The following is an 18,227-nucleotide window of genomic DNA, read 5'->3' as shown; positions in this document are numbered from 1 at the left end:
ATTTGTTTACAATGTTTTTGTGCAACAATTAATTTATTTAGCCAAATGCCTTTCAAAATGATTGCCAGCTGCCGGAAAGGAAATGAGAGGGTAGAGATTTTGCCCCTTTTTAAATGCCATAAAACAATGACAGCCATAAATAATGGGTCTCGGCTCTCTAGACTTTTCTCTTCTTGGGCTGACCTGCTTGCTTGCATTTCATTTGCGCTTGAAAAATTCTATTTACACTTTATGATTTCTTTATTTAACACTAATTGCTGCTGCCTTTATTTCATGTTTTACTCGGCCTTCCGCCTTCGCCTTTGGTCCGGCAAAGAGAGGATCCAACTGAAAGGTTGAGTGAAAGGCAGGACCAAGATGCACAGCCAAAACAATAGCAATCAAAGCAACGAGTAGGAAAGAGCACTCTATCCGGTTGCAAGATCAAACTTTTAGCATTTCAGCATACCCCTCAGGAATAAAGTCTTGTGCCATTCTGGTATCGAAATGATTTGAAGGACAAGCTGCCAGAAATCATATACATAGGACGGGGAGTCCCGTGCCAAAAAGTTAAGCAGAAAACCGGTGATGACGGGACTTATAAGATACATAAATCTACACACACACACACACACAGATAATATCACACTCACATCCAGACATATGCTCGTATGTGTGTATGCATCTGCGTTGTCAGATAATATCCAAAAAAGTTTCTTCCTTTTTCTTTGGATTTATTTTTATATGCCTTTTGCCTTAGCATATGCTTGTTTATGGCCCTCTGCGTTTTCCTGCTTCTTCTGCTCTGTTTCTGCTGCCTGTCTTTTTCTCTCCGTCGCCGTCGACGTCTCCGTCTCCGTCGCAGCTTCAGTTTCGCTTTTCTTCGTGTAAAGTTTATTTTTGTTACTTATTATTATTATTCCAACGCTGCTTTTCTTGTTGGTCTTTTCCCCTCCTTCTGTGTGCGTATTTTTCTGTAATTAATTTCGTGCTTCGAAACATCTGCAGCTGAAGATTTTTACTGCAGCCGAAATTACGCATACGCCCCGTGTAATGCAGACAGACATCTTGATTGCTTGGTTTTGCTTTCATCTTGGGCTACAATTTCGTGGCCAAATGTTTGCCTTAAAGTTCTCGACCGTTGAATGGCAATTTGTTAAACAAAATGAAATGCTGTAAATAAATATTTTTGCCAAAGAAACAGACGAGCGAGAGTCGGTTAAAGTGGGCGAGACAGGCGCCTACAGAGTGGGACACACAACAAAATTCTTGCAAATTTCATACGAAACTCCGAGTGCAGCAAACGGCGCAATGTGCAATGCGCCGTAGCGGTGCCCAAAGGGAAAACGGAAGCCCCAGAAAACTGTGGGAATACCACAGACCGACTACAACGACGTTCCACATGAGCAGTCCAGCTTAGAGTCGAGTGTAGAACATAGCATATGGGTTCTACTATCTAGGTAAACGTTGAATACACACTTTAAAAAATATTGAAAAAAAGGATCGAACAAATTTCTATGTAATAAAGGCTTTAATCTTTAAATTGTCACTACATTTTTTTTCATTAGCCATCTGCTAAATGTCTTTTGAAATAAAGTGACAAAATGCACTGGCAAATTCCTTCTCTGTAGAGCTCATCCGACAGTCACTCAATCTGAAACATTTACCAGGTGGTTTGGTCTTGCATTTGCCTATGTGCCACTGCCACCGCAATGTCGCGTCGCGTCGCGTCGCGAGTCGCTGCAAGGCAAACAACCCACAGAGACAGGGGAATGTGGCATGAAAGGGAGTACCAGACTGTGGTGTACGCTCGTATTTACAGCTCCAGCTCCTCCCCCAGCATCCTCCAGAGAGTGTGCCTCCTTGAAACCAGAAGTTTTCATGCATTATTTTCTCTCCCATTCCACTTTTCGTGTGCACATCTTTTTCGCTTGCTACTCTCGGTCTACGTTTGTGGCATAATCCGACGGGAAGAGTGGAAGGATCACACAAATCAGTGGAGAAAATTTGTCAAACAGCAACAATTCTCAGGATAACTAATCCACTCACAGATTTCACACTTCAATTTCCGCACAGGTGGGTGCGCCACATCCTCATCCTTGCGACACACACACAAACCCGCAGACAAGTTGCAAGCTATTTGTTGTTGCTGTGTTGCACCCCCCCATCGTTATTGTTGCCATGTTCCATGTCGTTTTCCATTTCGATTGTGTCACTTACATGTTGCACTGCTGCTGCTGCTGCTGCCACTGCCACTGCCGCCAAGCACAAAAATTGCCAAACACGAGTACGGATTGTGAGCTGTAGAAAGTGGCATGAGGCATGGGGCATGGGGCATGGGCCCAACCGGAACAGCCAATGATTTGAGGAGTGCGCCCCGGCAATTTCACATCGGGCACGTATGCAAACAGTGGCCAAAATGTGGGCGTTCTTCTCTGCCGCCCCCAAAAAGGCCCCGTGGCGACTGTGTACACCAAAAACTGTCGGGTACAATTTTGTCGGCTGGGGGTAAGAAAAACGCATAAACAAGCAACAGAAAAAATCAACAGAAATTGTATCCAAAATATTCGTACTCTTAGATACCTGCTAAAAAAAAAAAAGATCTGGATAAGAAAATTTGCATTAGAATATCTTGTTGTTTGTGGCGGAAGAATGCTTGAACCAAACCTTCAGGTTTAGAAGATGCACTGCTTTAAAAACGGACCAAGCCTTCAGGTCTTACTGACGAAGGTTTAACAGATGCACTCCTTCCACTGCAGTTCACTGCTTGAACCAAACATTGCGGCTTCAGCATGATGCACTGCTTTTAGGATCATTTCAAGGGAAATAGTGCAAGGTTACAAACTTATCCACACATCAAATACACCTCTAAGCTCCACAAATACCCTGTATAAAAACGAGAATACGTTGCCCAAACAACTGCAATATGACAAATTCTGCTTCGTCTCTCCTTGGTCCTCTATAGAGTTTAAGGGGATGTGTGATGGTCCTGCCCTCGAGTACAATTTCCGTTGCACCGACACAATAGCCAAAAAAGGAGAGAGAAAAACTTGCAAATCTATGCCTAACTACAAAGTAAGCAAAAATCGGAACTGGTTACAGATTGAGCCGTTGTTTGGGGGGAGGGAGAAGGCGACTCTGGTATGTCATCGTCGTGGTTTGTTGCCTCAAGGCTGCTGCATATTGGAGTGGATGATGGAAATGCATTGAAATGCAAGTAACGACAGAATTTTCGAGCAATTTTCACTTACAAGAGGAAATAAGGTTTCTGCAGCTTTCAGATTATACTGGGAAGATTCAGAGTGCTATGAAACAAATCAAAATTCATCTATGATCAGACCAGAACAGGAAAAGATCTCAACTACCGGTTAAATATTTATACCGTACTGTCTTATGACAATATGACACCTGGAAAGACCCCCATAACACCTTCAACCCCAAACTGCCAACCTTTTTTGGTGGCCCATTTATAATGTCGTCGCAGAAACGTTATGAAAATGCATTTTTCGGTGCTGTCCTCTTCCTGTGCCCAACGCGACAATAAGAAACGTAGCGAACAAAACAGCTGTAAAGAATGAAAAAAATGGCCCCCGACTTCTGGCATAAAATATCACACGTTGAAAACCGTTTTTCGCGCGCATTTGGTAAGGCATTTAATTAAATTCATTTTTATTTTTAGCGTCACATAAAATATGCGCTGAAGAAAAAGGACACATACAAAATGAAACAGAGGACCACAAGTAGAAGCGAAAGGAGTGCGCAAAAAAAAGGTGTTAATGGTGTGACTATGAAATTCCATTTGCATACCACACCTAAGCCAAGAGGACCTAAAACAAAAAAATTATAATTAAAATACCATAAGCATAGTTTTTTTTTTTTTTTTGGATTTTATGTCACAAAAAAGGGAGAAATAATTTTAAATGTAATTTTTCTTGCATTTTTTTCAATGTGTTTGGCTGTTCCGGCACTGTCCGGCTGCTAGCTAAAGTAATGGTAATTAGCCATGGAAAAATCCATTAGCCGTATACCGGGAACAGAGTAATACCCAAAACAGGTGGCATTTTCATTTTCATTCCCATTTTCTTTAGCATTTTCCATTTCAATGCCGACGCCAGAGACAACGCATGATCGCAAATTCAAAGAACAAAAGCACACTAATTCCAATAACAACAGAGTATACCCCTAGAATGAGAACTTCCTTCATTTTTAGACCAGTCTTATCATCTTTGAAGGACTCCTCGGTGATCGGCTCATACGGAGAGGGTCCAAAGTAAAGGCTGACCAAGAGAATCGTTAGACTGACATTACAAATCCAAACGCAGGAGCGTTCAAAGCGTGTCATCGTATAGAGCGTATTGCGGCTTAGCCAGGGCCCCGTCATGGGGCTGATCAAAAACCAATTGATGAAACGCTGTTCGAAACTGTTCCGGAAACGTCGCGTCCAGGACTGCACGGGCCTTGCATTTTTCGAGTTTGTGAAGTAGGGGGAATGAATGAAGGGCGTGTGCCCCTCCTCGATCCATCTCTCGACTATAAACAGTTGCTCCATATCATTCTCCAAATCGACAACACTCACCGACCGGCAATACCATCTCGGATACCGTCCATTCCGATCGATGCCAAAGGCCAGGCGGGTGGGTATTTGAACGCTACCGGCAGGCAGATTTATTTTATTGATGCTATTCCGTAGGAGACGCGGTCGTGCTGGATCCTGTGATACGATGTACGAGGACTGACTGGACTTGTTAGATTTGAAGTACAATTTGATGTTGGAAGTGGTTCCAGCAAACTCATGACCGCCAGTTTTTATCAGTACAAGAATTGCCTTTTCCGAATCGAACTTCATGTCCTCCCTAAACCGCACATGCTTTTTTCTGCACTGCTGGACACGCCGATGCTGATGGGCGACCATCCGACCGATATACGTTAATAGTACCACCAAAAGCAGTAGGAGTAACATCGCAAACAAGGCAAACATATACCAATTTGTCTCCAGTATGGGAAAGACGAACACCGTAATGATTCGTTCGGCGGCTACGGGAAATATGCGAGCGGCTAGCGATCCCAAGATGGTGCAGGTGCATCCGACAAAAATGTCATCCCTGTTTTCCAATTTTGTTTTGCAATATTCTGTACTCCAACCGGGGTTCAACGATCGATTCAACCAAAATGTACACAGATATGACTCAAGGAGAATCGAGTAATTGAGTCCATTTTCAATTAAGTTCTGCAGAATGTGAATGTGGAAGAAAATATACATCTAGATTAGTTATCGTTAGTATATATTCCTTGTAAAGGCATATTGTAAAAAATATACGAACTACAGCATACAAACGACACATTAAACAACGTCTAATTAATGTCTATATATCAAAGAACATGGAAGGAACCCATTGAATCGACTGCTGCATCGAGTACTCAGTCAGTATGGCTCTTCTCCGGCATAGGCCGCACACACTGCACTACGAAGAGTGTGTGATAGAGAGAGACAGAAAATGAGTAAGCGCGTGGTTACGCTATCGAAGCCACTGTAATTTCATTTGTTTCATGCGAGAGATTTTCATCCTTTAGAGGGGTGTGTAAAGGGGAGTAGCAGAACTTTGAAAACTACTATTTTTTTTTAAGTGTTATATCTTAGGAGTCTGAATAAAAAATTTCGTTGCTCTAGCTCTAATAGTCTCTGAGAGGCGTCAAACAAGACGGACGGATATAAACAAAATTTTATATTTGGAATTGGAAAGCTTAATATATTCAAGATTTGGTTCCGATTTATCTGCTTTTCAGAATAGCAAAGTTCCCTACAACCGGATGTAAAATACTAAAGTTATCTGAAAAAATCACAAACTCTGAAAGAAAAATTTTTTAAATACCAGGTCTTTCAAATTTAAAAGAAAACCCACACCATTAAAAAAGAATCATAATTCATAGATATATCAGATAAACTCGGTTTTGTTTCGAAGCGTGTTTAGCCTTCAGCCGCATATTTTAGTTGCTACAAATTGCTTTGTTATACCAAAGACTATACAATACAATACAATTGTATAGTCTTTGGTTATACGTACTCCTATGTTTGTTTAAGCCATGCCCTCCTCAGCGTTCTCTCGAAGCTCGCTTTTCGAGTATGTATGCTTATCTATGTATGTATGCCGAGCGAAGCGATAGGATCGGAAATGCAGGCATGTAAAGGGCACCAAGCTATCGTTTTTGGATATCATGCATTGAGGAGCATATCGAAATTTTATTTGTGCGCCGTTTTTATATAATCGGAATAATTATTAAATTAAAAACCAATATCTCCGAAATAATCTTTCTTTAAAAAAAATATAAGCTTATAATTATAATAATCAATTTAATAATAATTAAAATTATAATAATAATCAGTGAATATAAAAATTAAAAAAATACTAAAAACAGTTTTTAAAACACTATCGGATAAATAATTTTCAAAAATATCAACCAAAATACAAAATTGAAATAAAAAAATATTAATATAAATAGAATAAAAGAATAAGAGCACTTCTAAATGAAAAGAAACCAAATAAAGTTTATAAAATAAAAACGAGGGGGAACGTAGTGAGTTTCAGCGGCGACCGCAACTCTACATTTATACCAGATACTTAGTCAGTATGGCTCTCCTCCGGCAAACCGTTTTTAGTTCTCGTATCTTTCATATTGTGGATGCCACAGATTTCCGTTTTTTGTGGGAATGGAAGGGGGTAGGGCGAAATTTTGAAATACACGTTTTATAGTCAGATCCAACAGGAGTATGGATACCAAACTTGGTTACTCTAGCTTTAATAGTCTCTGAGATATGTGGATGCCCCAGATTTTCGACCTTTGCGGGCGCGGAAGGAGGTGTGACGAAGTTTTGAAACAAACTTCTCAAGGTCCGATATCACAGGAGTGTGGATACCAAATTTGGTTGCTCTAGGCTTTATAGTCTCCGAGATCTAGGAACACAACATTTTGTGTGAGAATGAATGAAATTGTTTTCTTAATTCTGGCTATAATAATTATACGATCTGGTTCAGATTTTGCAGTCTAGAAGATATGGGTATCCTTCACGATTCTGCGTTTTTTTTTTTGCTTTTTCGTGTCTTTGAAATTCTGAATGCCACAGATCTTCGCCTTTTGTGGGGGCGGAAGTGGGCGAGGCGAAGTTTTGAAATATACTTGTAACAGTGACATATCACAAAAGTCCGGATATAAAATGTCGTTGCACTAGCCGCTCATAGGGTCGGACAGACGGAAAGACGGACAGACAGACATGACTCAATCGACTCAGCTATTGATGCTGATCAAGAATATATACACATTATGGGGTCGGAAATGATTCCTTCTGGACGTTACACACATCCATTTTTACCCAAACTCATTTAGAGTATCGGGTACAATAATATTTTAAAAATGTAAAAATATAAGAATGAAATCGCATGTAATATAAAACCTCGGTTTTTCGAGCTTTTCTTACTTTTACTTTACTCGGCTTGCGATGTCTATTATCATTTTGATCATCTTCGAGCTTATGCTCTCTACTGAGTACACCCACATAGGCAATGGAAGTGCCAGGGCAGTTGTTCGTCATCCAAATGCGTTTACCTTTCATGTTTGGCGTTATGTGGCAAGCTTTTTCCCTGATATCGTGCATTTTTGGTTTTTGGTTCAAACTCATGAAAATAAGTATTTCCTCTGTGACATGACCGATGCGCACAGCCAACACACTTTTCGATCTCAAGGGTATCTTATAAACGTGTATGTGAGAGTGGCTCTCGATGGTGCTGTTGGTCATCCATTTGACAAACTCTGGATTCGCACTGAATTTGGAAATGTTCAAGTAATAATTCAACGGATTTTTAAGCGGTAAACGCGCCCCCATAGGGTAGTTCTTTTTGGGACTGTACGCATGAACAATGAGTACATTTGTCTCCGACGGCAATGGCTCCGGATACCACCAGTACATGTTGTGAAAGTTCTGCTGCGATATGATCTGAAAGAGCACTGCGGGATCAGCCAGTAGGTTCCGCAGCTCCCCAAGGAGCCCCGCCGAGATGTGAACATGGAACATATCATCGACGGTATTTACAGTAATATTTTCGATCGGTTCTGTTACTTCTGTTACATTCATTTGATATGAAATGCCGCCCTGGAACGTTGATAACGCTCTATCGTAGGGATGGTGTCGCTTGGTGCCGAGAACACCCAGATAGTATACACATTTATACAGATACCATGTTTCCAATAACCACCAATTGATGCGGATCAGGGTGGCCGGATCCACATCCATCTCGAATTTCCTCTCTGCACCCAAACTCTGACCCATTTTGCAAATTTCATCATGGGTCTTGCACTGTGCCGGTGGATGCTTTTCTGTTGGCAAGGCCAGTGTGGACACGAAAAAGACGTGGTGCTCTGTGAGCGCGTTGTACGCTGCCCGATGTAGCCATTCGATGTCTTGGATTATCTGCTCAAACACCACGCTCATTCGAGCAAATATTTGAGCAACCATGGCTGCTTCTTTATAGTCCATGGGCATCAAACGTTCAACAACTTGACAGGCCAACACTGAGAGCTGTTCGAGCTGTGCACCCGTTATTATAGTTCCCCTGTCTAGGTATTCGTAGACGTAGATGCCCTCGGCAGATGTTTCAATCTTCTGAATAGCCACCAGTGTCTTGACGTAGGCCTTGTTCCATCTACCACGCGACAGCAAGTACGGCACCTCACTTATATAGTTCTTCACATCCGAAAGATGCTTTAGCGTATTGTTTTCGTTGTATTCACCTATTTTTTTGGTTTTAAGCACTGTGACTTTAAGACCTACATCGATGCACATGTCAAGGTAATCGCATATCGATACATGTAACTCGTTGGTGGACGGTAGAGTCAATTTGAACAGTGGGTAGGGTACATTCGAGTCGATGACGTTCAGTGCGACTGTATACCTAAATTGTAATGGTGGATATTTCGTTTCGAAGCCTTTGCAAGGCACGTAAAAGTATGTATATGCCTCCATTCCTTTAACTGGAAATATCGTGCATTCTCCATTCTGTGGTCCATCGTTTCGTTTCATTATTAAATTCGCCGCACCCGTGAGGCCATCCTTTAGTCTAATCTCCAGTCGTATGAGCAGCTCCGCCTCAGTATGTTGCGTTACAAGATTTTTAAATTTGGACTCTATCTTTGGCTGTCCTCCTTGCACTGTCACATACCATCTATAGCGATAAATCTTTGAATCACAATCAACACATTCACCCGACAAGTGGAAACTATCGATGGGGGCATACGTTTTCATATAGCAATTTCGACGGCAAAGTATATGTGCCGTGATGGTACGATGCTTGACAGCTTGAAGCATTTGATATACCGTGACAGATACGCGGTAATCCATTCGCGAAACCATTGACAAACTGTAGTTATAGAAACTGCCGCGTTTCAATGAATATGGTGGTATTATTATCTTTTCCTCTGTGGAGTATCCCATTTCAGGATTTTTGATTGAGAGTTTGTGTATTTAAATAGTATTCGTAACGTACTCACTAGTACTCATTTTTGGACGACAGTACTTATTTTTCGGATCATCTACGCTGACACAGCCCCAAAGGAATATCCTGGAATCATCTTCTGTCCGTGCCCTCGATCTGTCTCTACTTCTACTGGCATCCATCACAATCTCACGCGCAAAATTGGCCTTTCGATTCATGTTACCCCGGATTCTCGGTTCCACTTGAGGTGCGACCATTCGTACGTAACACTAAATGGGAAATCCGATTATCATTTGTGATCGATCATCTTTACGTAAATATGTACTTACCCTGGCAACACAATTTATGCCATTTATAATCGCATTTACACGCAAGAGAAATAAAAAACGTACCAAACGTGGATTGTATTTAAATTGCACCTTATATGGTGGTATCTTGAGCACAAGGCCCTTGGATATACCCGCATGACCAACCAGATCTGTGTGTGGTAGATAGATATTAGCATGAACTTTTCCTTTAAGATATAATAATCATTACATGTCTCCCTCAAATCATAAAAGTTCCAATCCACATGATCGTATTCTAAATTGTCGCATTCGTCTCCTAATTCAGCAAAGAATTGCAAATGACTCCGGGGTGAGACATCTATAGGTTCATCGGGATTCTTGCAGAAGGGCAGAGTCAACATCGGGTTACAGCTCATGGATTTTGGAAGTAATATTTTGATACCACGTCGTGCCTTGTGTGCTAAAATCTTTCCCCGATTCTTAAAAGCCTTAATGATGATATACACGTAGCGCTGATACGAGTTGAAGTAAGTGGCACGCGTGTGATAGTAGTAGCCACTTCTGTACGGCAGCCTGGTAACACGAATGCCATACATTCTCAATATCGATGGCAATTTTTTGGTGTAACGCCAGGGATTTGGCTTACCGTTGGGTACAGTCACTATCTCATCGATCAGATAATCATTCGTATCGGCCGTCAAGGTCATTATAAATTTTTCATCGCCTAGGCTGGGCATCATGACGATAATGTGATAGCGTTTACCATAAGTCGGAAGACGATTGAACTCCATATGAGGTTCAAGGGGATACGTAATATTTCTACGTTTCCCTTGCCGTTTCCTCCTTCTGGAGAATGCTTTTTGGTTTTCCCGATAATCAAGGCTTTCATTGTAGGCAGGATCCCAAAGTGTTTTGATTCGTTGCTCTTCATTATAAAATTGATTTCTCGTTTCAGGAAATGTCTTTATGTAATTCTGGACTTTGTTACTCCAATTCAAAAAGTTACGATATCTTTCGGGTATTTTTTGTATTTGTATGGAGCTTTGTGCCGATTGATTGGAGGTTGATTCAATGTTATCCCCTTCAAAGTCCCATTGGCTTCCCTCATTTTGGGCACTACCATGATACACGAACCACATTATCGATATCGTTGCCATCATGAATAACGGAAGTTTTTGCATAATAAAAACGTCTCTCAAAATGTATTAATATTTTGTAATCCATATTTTGTTGTATACAATTGTTTTTGTCATGTTTTTCCAAGAGGCAATGGATATGGGAAGCACAGGTGTTTAGATATCCAAAGCGACAGCGTTTCGGTGTGGAAAATCTTCCTTCCTTTGGTTAAATGCATCCGAAATGTGCGGTTGACAGGCACCACGAGATATTTAAACGCAGAAAACTTGCGTTTTTCTTCTTAAACTTTCTCGATACATGTTTGCCGTCTGCCTTCATAATTGTTTTAAAGTAGTTACAAATTGTGTATGTAAAAATCCTAAAAGTGTACTTCAAATACGAGTGCAAAAATTACCAAAAGCCTGGGCACAGCTGGTAATTTATTGACCACACAAAAGCATCCAGAAGGACACATCAGCAAAATCTTCAACGAGAGAGTAATACAGTAAAGGTCTTAAGAGCTCCAAGCATTTTTCCCACTCCAATTTTGATTTCCATTTGCGTTTATAATATCCATTTAAATAAAATGAAACTTAGTCACAAAACACAGACACGGCAAGCAGGAAATTGAGTGTTGAACTTTTATAAACCAACAAAGACAACGGCAAGTATTCGACAATAAACAATCATACTTTATTTACTATAAACTTTACTCATGGCATGGCATAGTTTTTTTCTCTGGTTTGCGTTTCTATGGATGAGTGATATGGAAGGCGAACATTTCTTAAATTGTCCGAGCAAAGCGGAATGGAATGGTATTAAGTACAAAATTGTGTTGTGTGTGAGTGTGTTCGCGTTCTTGCTTTTCGGATTCTGGGTAAGGTAATGGTAAGGTAATTATCCATGGAAAAATCCATTAGCCGTATACCGGGAACAGAGGAATACCCAAAACAGGTTCCATTTTCTTTTTTATTCCCATTCCTTTAGAATTTTCCATTTCAATGCCGACGCCAGAGACAACGCATGATCGCAAACTCAAAGAACAAAAGCACACTGATTCCAATAACCGCAGAGTATACCCCTAGAATGAGGACTTCCTTCATGGTTAGATTAGTCTTATCATCTTTGAGGGACTCCTCGGTGATCGGTTCATACGGAGAGGGTCCAAAGTAAAGGCTAACCAAGAGAATCGTTAGACTGACATTACACATCCAAACGCAAGAACGTTCAAGGCGTGTCATCGAATAGAGCGTATTGCGGCTTAGCCACGGCCCCGTCATGGGGCTTATAAGAAACCAATTGAGGAAACGCTGTTCGAAACTGTTCCGGAAACGTCGCGTCCAGGATTGCACAGGCCTTGCATTTTCCGAGTTTGTGAAGTAGGGGGAATGAATGAAAGGCGTGTACCCCTCCACGATCCATCTCTCGACTATAAACAGTTGCTCCTTATCATTCTCCAAATCGACAACACTCACCGACCGGCAATACCAGCTCGGATACCGTCCATTCCGTTCGATGCCAAAGGCCAGGTGGCTGGGTATTTCAACGTTACCGCCGGGCAGGCTTATTTTATTGACGCTATGCCGTAGAAGAAGCGGTTTTTGCGGATCCTGTGTTATGACGTAAGAGGACTGTTTCCCACTCATCGATTTGAAGTAGAATTTGATGTTGGAAGTGGTCCCAGCAAATTCTTGAGCGCCTGTTCTGACCACTACAATCATATTCAATTTCGATTCAAATGTCATTTCATCCTTGAACCGCACACGCTTTTGCTTGCACTGCAGGACCTGCAGATGTCGAAGCCGATGGACGATAAGACGACCGATATACGTAAGGAGTAAGAACAACAGCAGTATGAATAGCATCGCAAATAAGGCAAACATATACCAATTTGTCTCCAGTATGGGATAGACCACTAGCGTTACGTGTCGCTCGGCGGCAACGGGAAATATTCGCGCGGCTAGCGATCCCAGGATGTTGCATGTGCATTCGACAAAAATGCCTTCCGCATTTTCTAATTTTGTGGTGCAATATTCTGTACTCCAACCTGGGTCCAACGAGCGATTTGACCAAAAGTTACACAGATATGACTCAAGAAGAATCGAATAATCGATAAAAATTTTATTTGAATTCTGCAGAGTGTGGATGAAAATATAGATATTAGTTATCGTAAACTATATTGCGAAAAATATTATTTATTAACAACTGTAAAGTATTCGAATAGGTAACAATAAATTCTAAAAATATATAAAAAATGAAAGAAAAAAAATATAAATAATATAATATCAAATTCAAAAAGCTAAATAAATAATAATTAAATTTGAAAAATAGTAATAACATTTAAGTAAATACACAAAAATTTAAAAATAATACAGTAGAATCTCTCGAAAAATGTGATCACTTTGTTTTTCTGCATTCTGAAAAGTTTCCTCGGGAATTCCCGTTGGATTTACTTCAATGAGCAAAAATCGAACAGGGCAAAGCTTTATGGTTAAAAAAAAAAAAAATGCACCATAAATGGTATTATGGTCTACATTGAATAAGTGTTAATGGGCTTACAGACATTTTCTCCGCTCACACCCGAACAGTCCTAAAGGAGCTATTTTATGTGATTATAAGATAAGTAAATAAAAACAAGCAGGAACGTTGCGAGTACCTTGTCCTCAGTCAGCATGTATGTACATATGTGATAGATATAGATTTTATATGTACTTTGGTATCGCTGTTCAAAAAAAAAAAAAATTCTACAAAATAGGCAGATAACATCTCCTTTCTGATTCAACTTTCTTGATGTTCGAGAGGTGTTATCTGTGTCAGCTTTCTATACATTTTTGTACATCTGTTTCTTTTCTTCTATTCTCACAGCTGTTTTATCTCGCTCACTTCCCCCAGAGCATCCACACTGCACGCGGAAGAGTGTGTGAGAAAGCAGCCAGTGCAATTACATTTTTTTCTTCTAGATAAAAATTATCCAATCTAGATACGGTCATCTGCTAGAAATGGTAATTTTCTATGATTCTTGGTTTTTTTTTTTTTTGTTTTATCTTATCTTCAAAATTGTGAAGACCACATTTTCATCCTTTATGGTGGCGGAAGGAGAAAGATACACTCGTAAAAGGAACCTGGATATAAAAATTTGGTTCCTCTAGCTCTTATAGTCTCTGAGATCTAGGAACTCACATTTTGTGTGAGTGCTAGAGAGAGACAAAGCGAGAGAGAATGAAATTGTTTTCTTAATTCTGGCTATAATAATTATACGATCTGGTTCAGATTTTGCAGTCTAGAAGATATGGGCATCCTTCACGATTCTGCGTTTTTTTTTTTTCTCGTGTCTTTGAAATTGTGAATGCAACAGATCTTCGCCTTTTGTGGGGGCGGAAGTGGGCGAGGCGAAGTTTTGAAATATACTTGTAACAGTGACATATCACAAAAGTCCGGATATAAAATGTCGTTGCTCTAGCTCTTATAGTCTTTGAGCACTAGGCGCTCATACGGTCGGACAGACGGAAAGACGGACAGACAGACATGACTCAATCGACTCGGCTATTGATGCTGATCAAGAATATATACACTTTATGGGGTCGGAAATGATTCCTTCTGGACGTTACACACATCCATTTTTACCCAAACTCATTTAGAGTATCGGGTACAATAATATTTAAAAAATGTAAAAATATAACAATGAAATCGCATGTAATATAAAACCTCTGTTTTTCGAGCTTTTCTTACTTTTACTTTACTCGGCTTGCGATGTCTATTATCATTTTGATCATCTTCGAGCTTATGCTCTCTACTGAGTACACCCACATAGGCAATGGAAGTGCCTGGGCAGTTGTTCGTCATCCAAATGCGTTTACCTTTCATGTTTGGCGTTATGTGGCAAGCTTTTTCCCTGATTTCGTGCATTTTTGGTATTTGATTCAAACTCATGAAAATACGTATTTCCTCTGTGACATGAACGATGCGCACAGCCAACACGCTTTTCGACTTCAAGGGTATCTTATAGTAGTGTATTTGAGAGTGACCCTCAATGGTGCTGTTGGCCATCCATTTGACGAACTCTGGATTCGCACTGAATTTGGATATGTTCAAGTGATAATTCAACGGATTATTAAGCGGTAAACGCGCCCCCATAGGGTAGTTCTTTTTAGGACTGTAGGCATGAACAATGAGTACATTAGTCTCCGATGGCAATGGCTCCGGATACCACCAGTACATGTTGTGAACGTTCTGCTGCGATATGATCTGAAAGAGCACTGCGGGATCAGCCAGTAGGTCTCGTAGCTCCTTAAGGAGCTCCGCCGAAATGCGAACAAGGAACATATCATCAACGGTGTTTACAGTTAAATTTTCGATAGGTTCTATTACCTCAATTACATTCATTTGATAGGAAATGCCGCCCTGAAACGTGGACAGAGCTCTATCGTAGGGATGGTGTCGCTTGGTGCCGAGAACACCCAGATAGTATACACATTTATACAGATACCATGTTTCCAATAGCCACCAATTGACGCGATGCAGTGTGACCGGATCCAATTCTGCTTCAAGTTTCCTCTCTGCACCCAAATTCTGACCCATGTTACAATTTTCATCATGGGTTTTGCACTGTGCCGGCGGATGCTTCTCCGTTCGCATGGCCAGTCTGAACATGAAAAATAAGTGATGATCGGTGAGCGCGTTGTACGCTGCCCGATGTAGCCATTCGATGTCTTGGATTATCTGCTCGAATACCTGGCTCATTCGTGTAAATATTTGTGCAACCATTCCTGCTTCCTTATATTCCATGGGATTCAAACGGTCAATAGCTTGACAGGCCAACACTGAGAGCTGTTCGAGCTGTGCACCTGTTATTATGTTTCCTTTGTCTAGATATTCGTAGACCACTCTGCCCTCGGATGGTGTTTCAATCCTCTGCATAGCCACCAGTGTCATGACGTAGGCCTTGTTCCATCTACCACGCGTCAACAAGTACGGCACCTTACTTATATAGTTCTTCAGATCCGAAAGATGCTTTAGCGTATTGTTTTCGTTATATTCACCTATTCTTTTGGTTTTAACCACTGTGACCTTAAGTTGTACTTCTATGCACATGTCAAGGTAATCGCATATAGATACATTTAACTCGTTGGTGGACGGTAGTGTCAATTTGTACAGTGGATAGGGTACATTCGAGTCGATGACGTTCATTTCGACTGTATACCTATATTGTAATGGTGGATATTTGGTTTCGAAGTTTTGGCAAGGCACGTAAAAGTATGTATGGGCCTCTATTCCACTGAGTGGAAATATATGGCATTCTCCATTCTGTGGTCCATCGTTTCGTTTCATTATTAAATTCGCCGAACCCGTGAGCCCATCCTTCAGTATGATCACCAGTGTTATCAGCAGCTCCTCCACAGTATGTTGCGTTACAAGATTTTTAGTTGTTGACACGGACCAGCTTGTCTCATCCCCAGGGAAAGTCAAATACCATCTATAGCGATAAATCTTTGAATCACAATCAACACATTGACCCGACAAGTGGAAACTATCGATGGGGGCATACGTTTTCATATAGCAATTTCGATGGCAAAGTATATGTGCCGTGATGGTACGATGCTTGACAACTTCCAACATTTGATATACCGTGACATATACGCGGTAATCCATTCGCGAAACCATTGTCAAACTGTAGTTATAGAAACTGCCGAGTTTCAATGAATTTGGTGGTATTATTATCTTTTCCTCTGTGGAGTATCCCATTTCAGGATTTTTGATTGAGAGTTTGTGTGCTTAAGTAGTATTCGTAACGTACTCACTAGTACTCATGTCTTGACGACAGTACTTATTTGTCGGATCATCTACGCTGACACAGCCCCAAATGAATATCCTGGAATTATCTTCTGCTCGTTTCCTCGATCTGTCTCGACTTCTACTGGCATCCATCACAATCTCACGCTCGACATTGACCATACGATTCATGTTACCCCGGATTCTCGGTTCCACTAGAGGTGCGAGCATTCGTACGTAACACTAAATGGGATCTCAGATCATAATTTTGTATCGATCATCTCTCTGTAAATATTTACATACCCTTGCCACACAATTCACGCCATTTATAATTGCATTTACTCGCAAAATAAACACAAATTTTCCGAGCATTGGATTGTATTTATATTTAATCTTATACGGTGGTAGCTTGAGCGTCAGGCCTTTGGTGACACCCGCATGACCAATCAATTCTGGGTGTAGTAGCTAGATTATAGTATGAATATTAATATTAAGAACAAATATTCATTACGTGTCTCTCTTATATCATAAAAGTTCCAATCCACATGATCGTATTCAAAACTCTCGCATTCGTCTCCTAACTCGGCAGAGAATTGCAAATGACTCCGGGGTGAGACTTCTATAGGTTCATTGGGATCCTTGCAGAAAGGCAGATTAAACATCGGGTCACAACTCATAGCTTTTGGGAATATTATTTTGATATCACGTCGTGCCTTGCGTGCCAAATTTTTTTTTCGATTATTGAACGCCGTAATGAGGATATAAACGTAACGCTGATGAGAGTTGAAGTAACTGGCATGTGTTTGATAGTAGTAGCCACTTCTGTACGGCAGCCTGGTAACACGAATGCCATACTTTCTCAATATCCAAGGCAATTTATTGGTGTAACGCCAAGGATTTGGCTTACCGTTGGGCACAGTCACTATCTCATCGATCAGATAATCATTCGTATCGGCCGTCAAGGTCATTATAAATTTTTCATCGCCCAGGCTGGGCATCATGACGATAATGTGATAAAGTCTGCCATAAATCGGATGACGATTGAACTCCATGTGAGGTTCAAGGGGATACGTAATATTTCTACGTTTCCCTTGCCGTTTCCTCCTCCTGGAGAATGCTTTTTGGTTTTCCCGATAATCAAGGCTTTCATTGTTGGCAGGATCCCAAAGTCTTTTGATTCTTTGCTCTTCATTATGAAATGGATTTCGCTTTGCAGGAATGGTCTTCATGTTATTCTGGACCTCGTTATTCCAATTCAAAAAGTTACGATATCTTTCGGGTATTTTTTGTATTTGCATGAAGCTGTGTGCCGATTGATTGGAGGTTGATTCAATGTTATCCCCTTCAAGGTCCCATTGGCTTCCCTCATTTTGGGCACTACGAACCACGAACCACATCATCGATATCGATGTCATCATGAGGCACAGATAGTATTGCATAGTACAAACTTCTCTAAAAATTTATCAATACTTGGAATCCATATTTGTGTAGACATTTGTTTTTGTCATATTTTTCCAGTTGACTCAAGAGGCAATGCGAATGGGAAGCACCGGTCCAAAGGCCAAAAAAGCATACAAGTGCCAAATACTAGTCC

The 18,227-nt window shown here is 40.7% G+C and overlaps 3 protein-coding genes across 3 annotated transcripts; all 3 read right to left on the bottom strand.

The window, feature by feature from the left end:
- Nucleotides 1-3,877: 3,877 nt before the first annotated feature.
- On the bottom strand, nt 3,878-10,611 carry LOC6593327. The gene is made up of 5 exons (XM_026987569.1): nt 9,999-10,611; nt 9,791-9,939; nt 9,517-9,730; nt 7,451-9,444; nt 3,878-5,206 (listed from the first exon to the last, which is right to left on the bottom strand). Exons 1-5 carry the CDS (start codon nt 10,537-10,539, stop codon nt 4,079-4,081), a joined length of 4,026 nt encoding a protein of 1,341 aa, XP_026843370.1. The 5' UTR covers nt 10,540-10,611; the 3' UTR covers nt 3,878-4,078.
- Nucleotides 10,612-11,587: 976 nt separating this feature from the next.
- LOC6593328 lies at nt 11,588-15,916 on the bottom strand. Its single transcript, XM_026987665.1, has 2 exons — nt 14,594-15,916; nt 11,588-12,996 (listed from the first exon to the last, which is right to left on the bottom strand). Exons 1-2 carry the CDS (start codon nt 15,794-15,796, stop codon nt 11,863-11,865), a joined length of 2,337 nt encoding a protein of 778 aa, XP_026843466.1. The 5' UTR covers nt 15,797-15,916; the 3' UTR covers nt 11,588-11,862.
- Nucleotides 15,917-16,131: 215 nt separating this feature from the next.
- LOC113565418 lies at nt 16,132-18,072 on the bottom strand. Its single transcript, XM_026987346.1, has 6 exons — nt 17,145-18,072; nt 16,937-17,085; nt 16,663-16,876; nt 16,410-16,590; nt 16,210-16,337; nt 16,132-16,139 (listed from the first exon to the last, which is right to left on the bottom strand). Exons 1-6 carry the CDS (start codon nt 18,070-18,072, stop codon nt 16,132-16,134), a joined length of 1,608 nt encoding a protein of 535 aa, XP_026843147.1.
- Nucleotides 18,073-18,227: the final 155 nt, after the last annotated feature.

Source organism: Drosophila persimilis, unplaced genomic scaffold (genome assembly GCF_003286085.1).
Source record: "Drosophila persimilis strain 14011-0111.01,24,50 unplaced genomic scaffold, DperRS2 tig00000124-arrow-pilon, whole genome shotgun sequence".
Taxonomy (NCBI): domain Eukaryota; kingdom Metazoa; phylum Arthropoda; class Insecta; order Diptera; family Drosophilidae; genus Drosophila; species Drosophila persimilis.
Note: the sequence above shows the minus strand (reverse complement) of the source record. Positions and strands in the feature narration are given on the sequence as shown.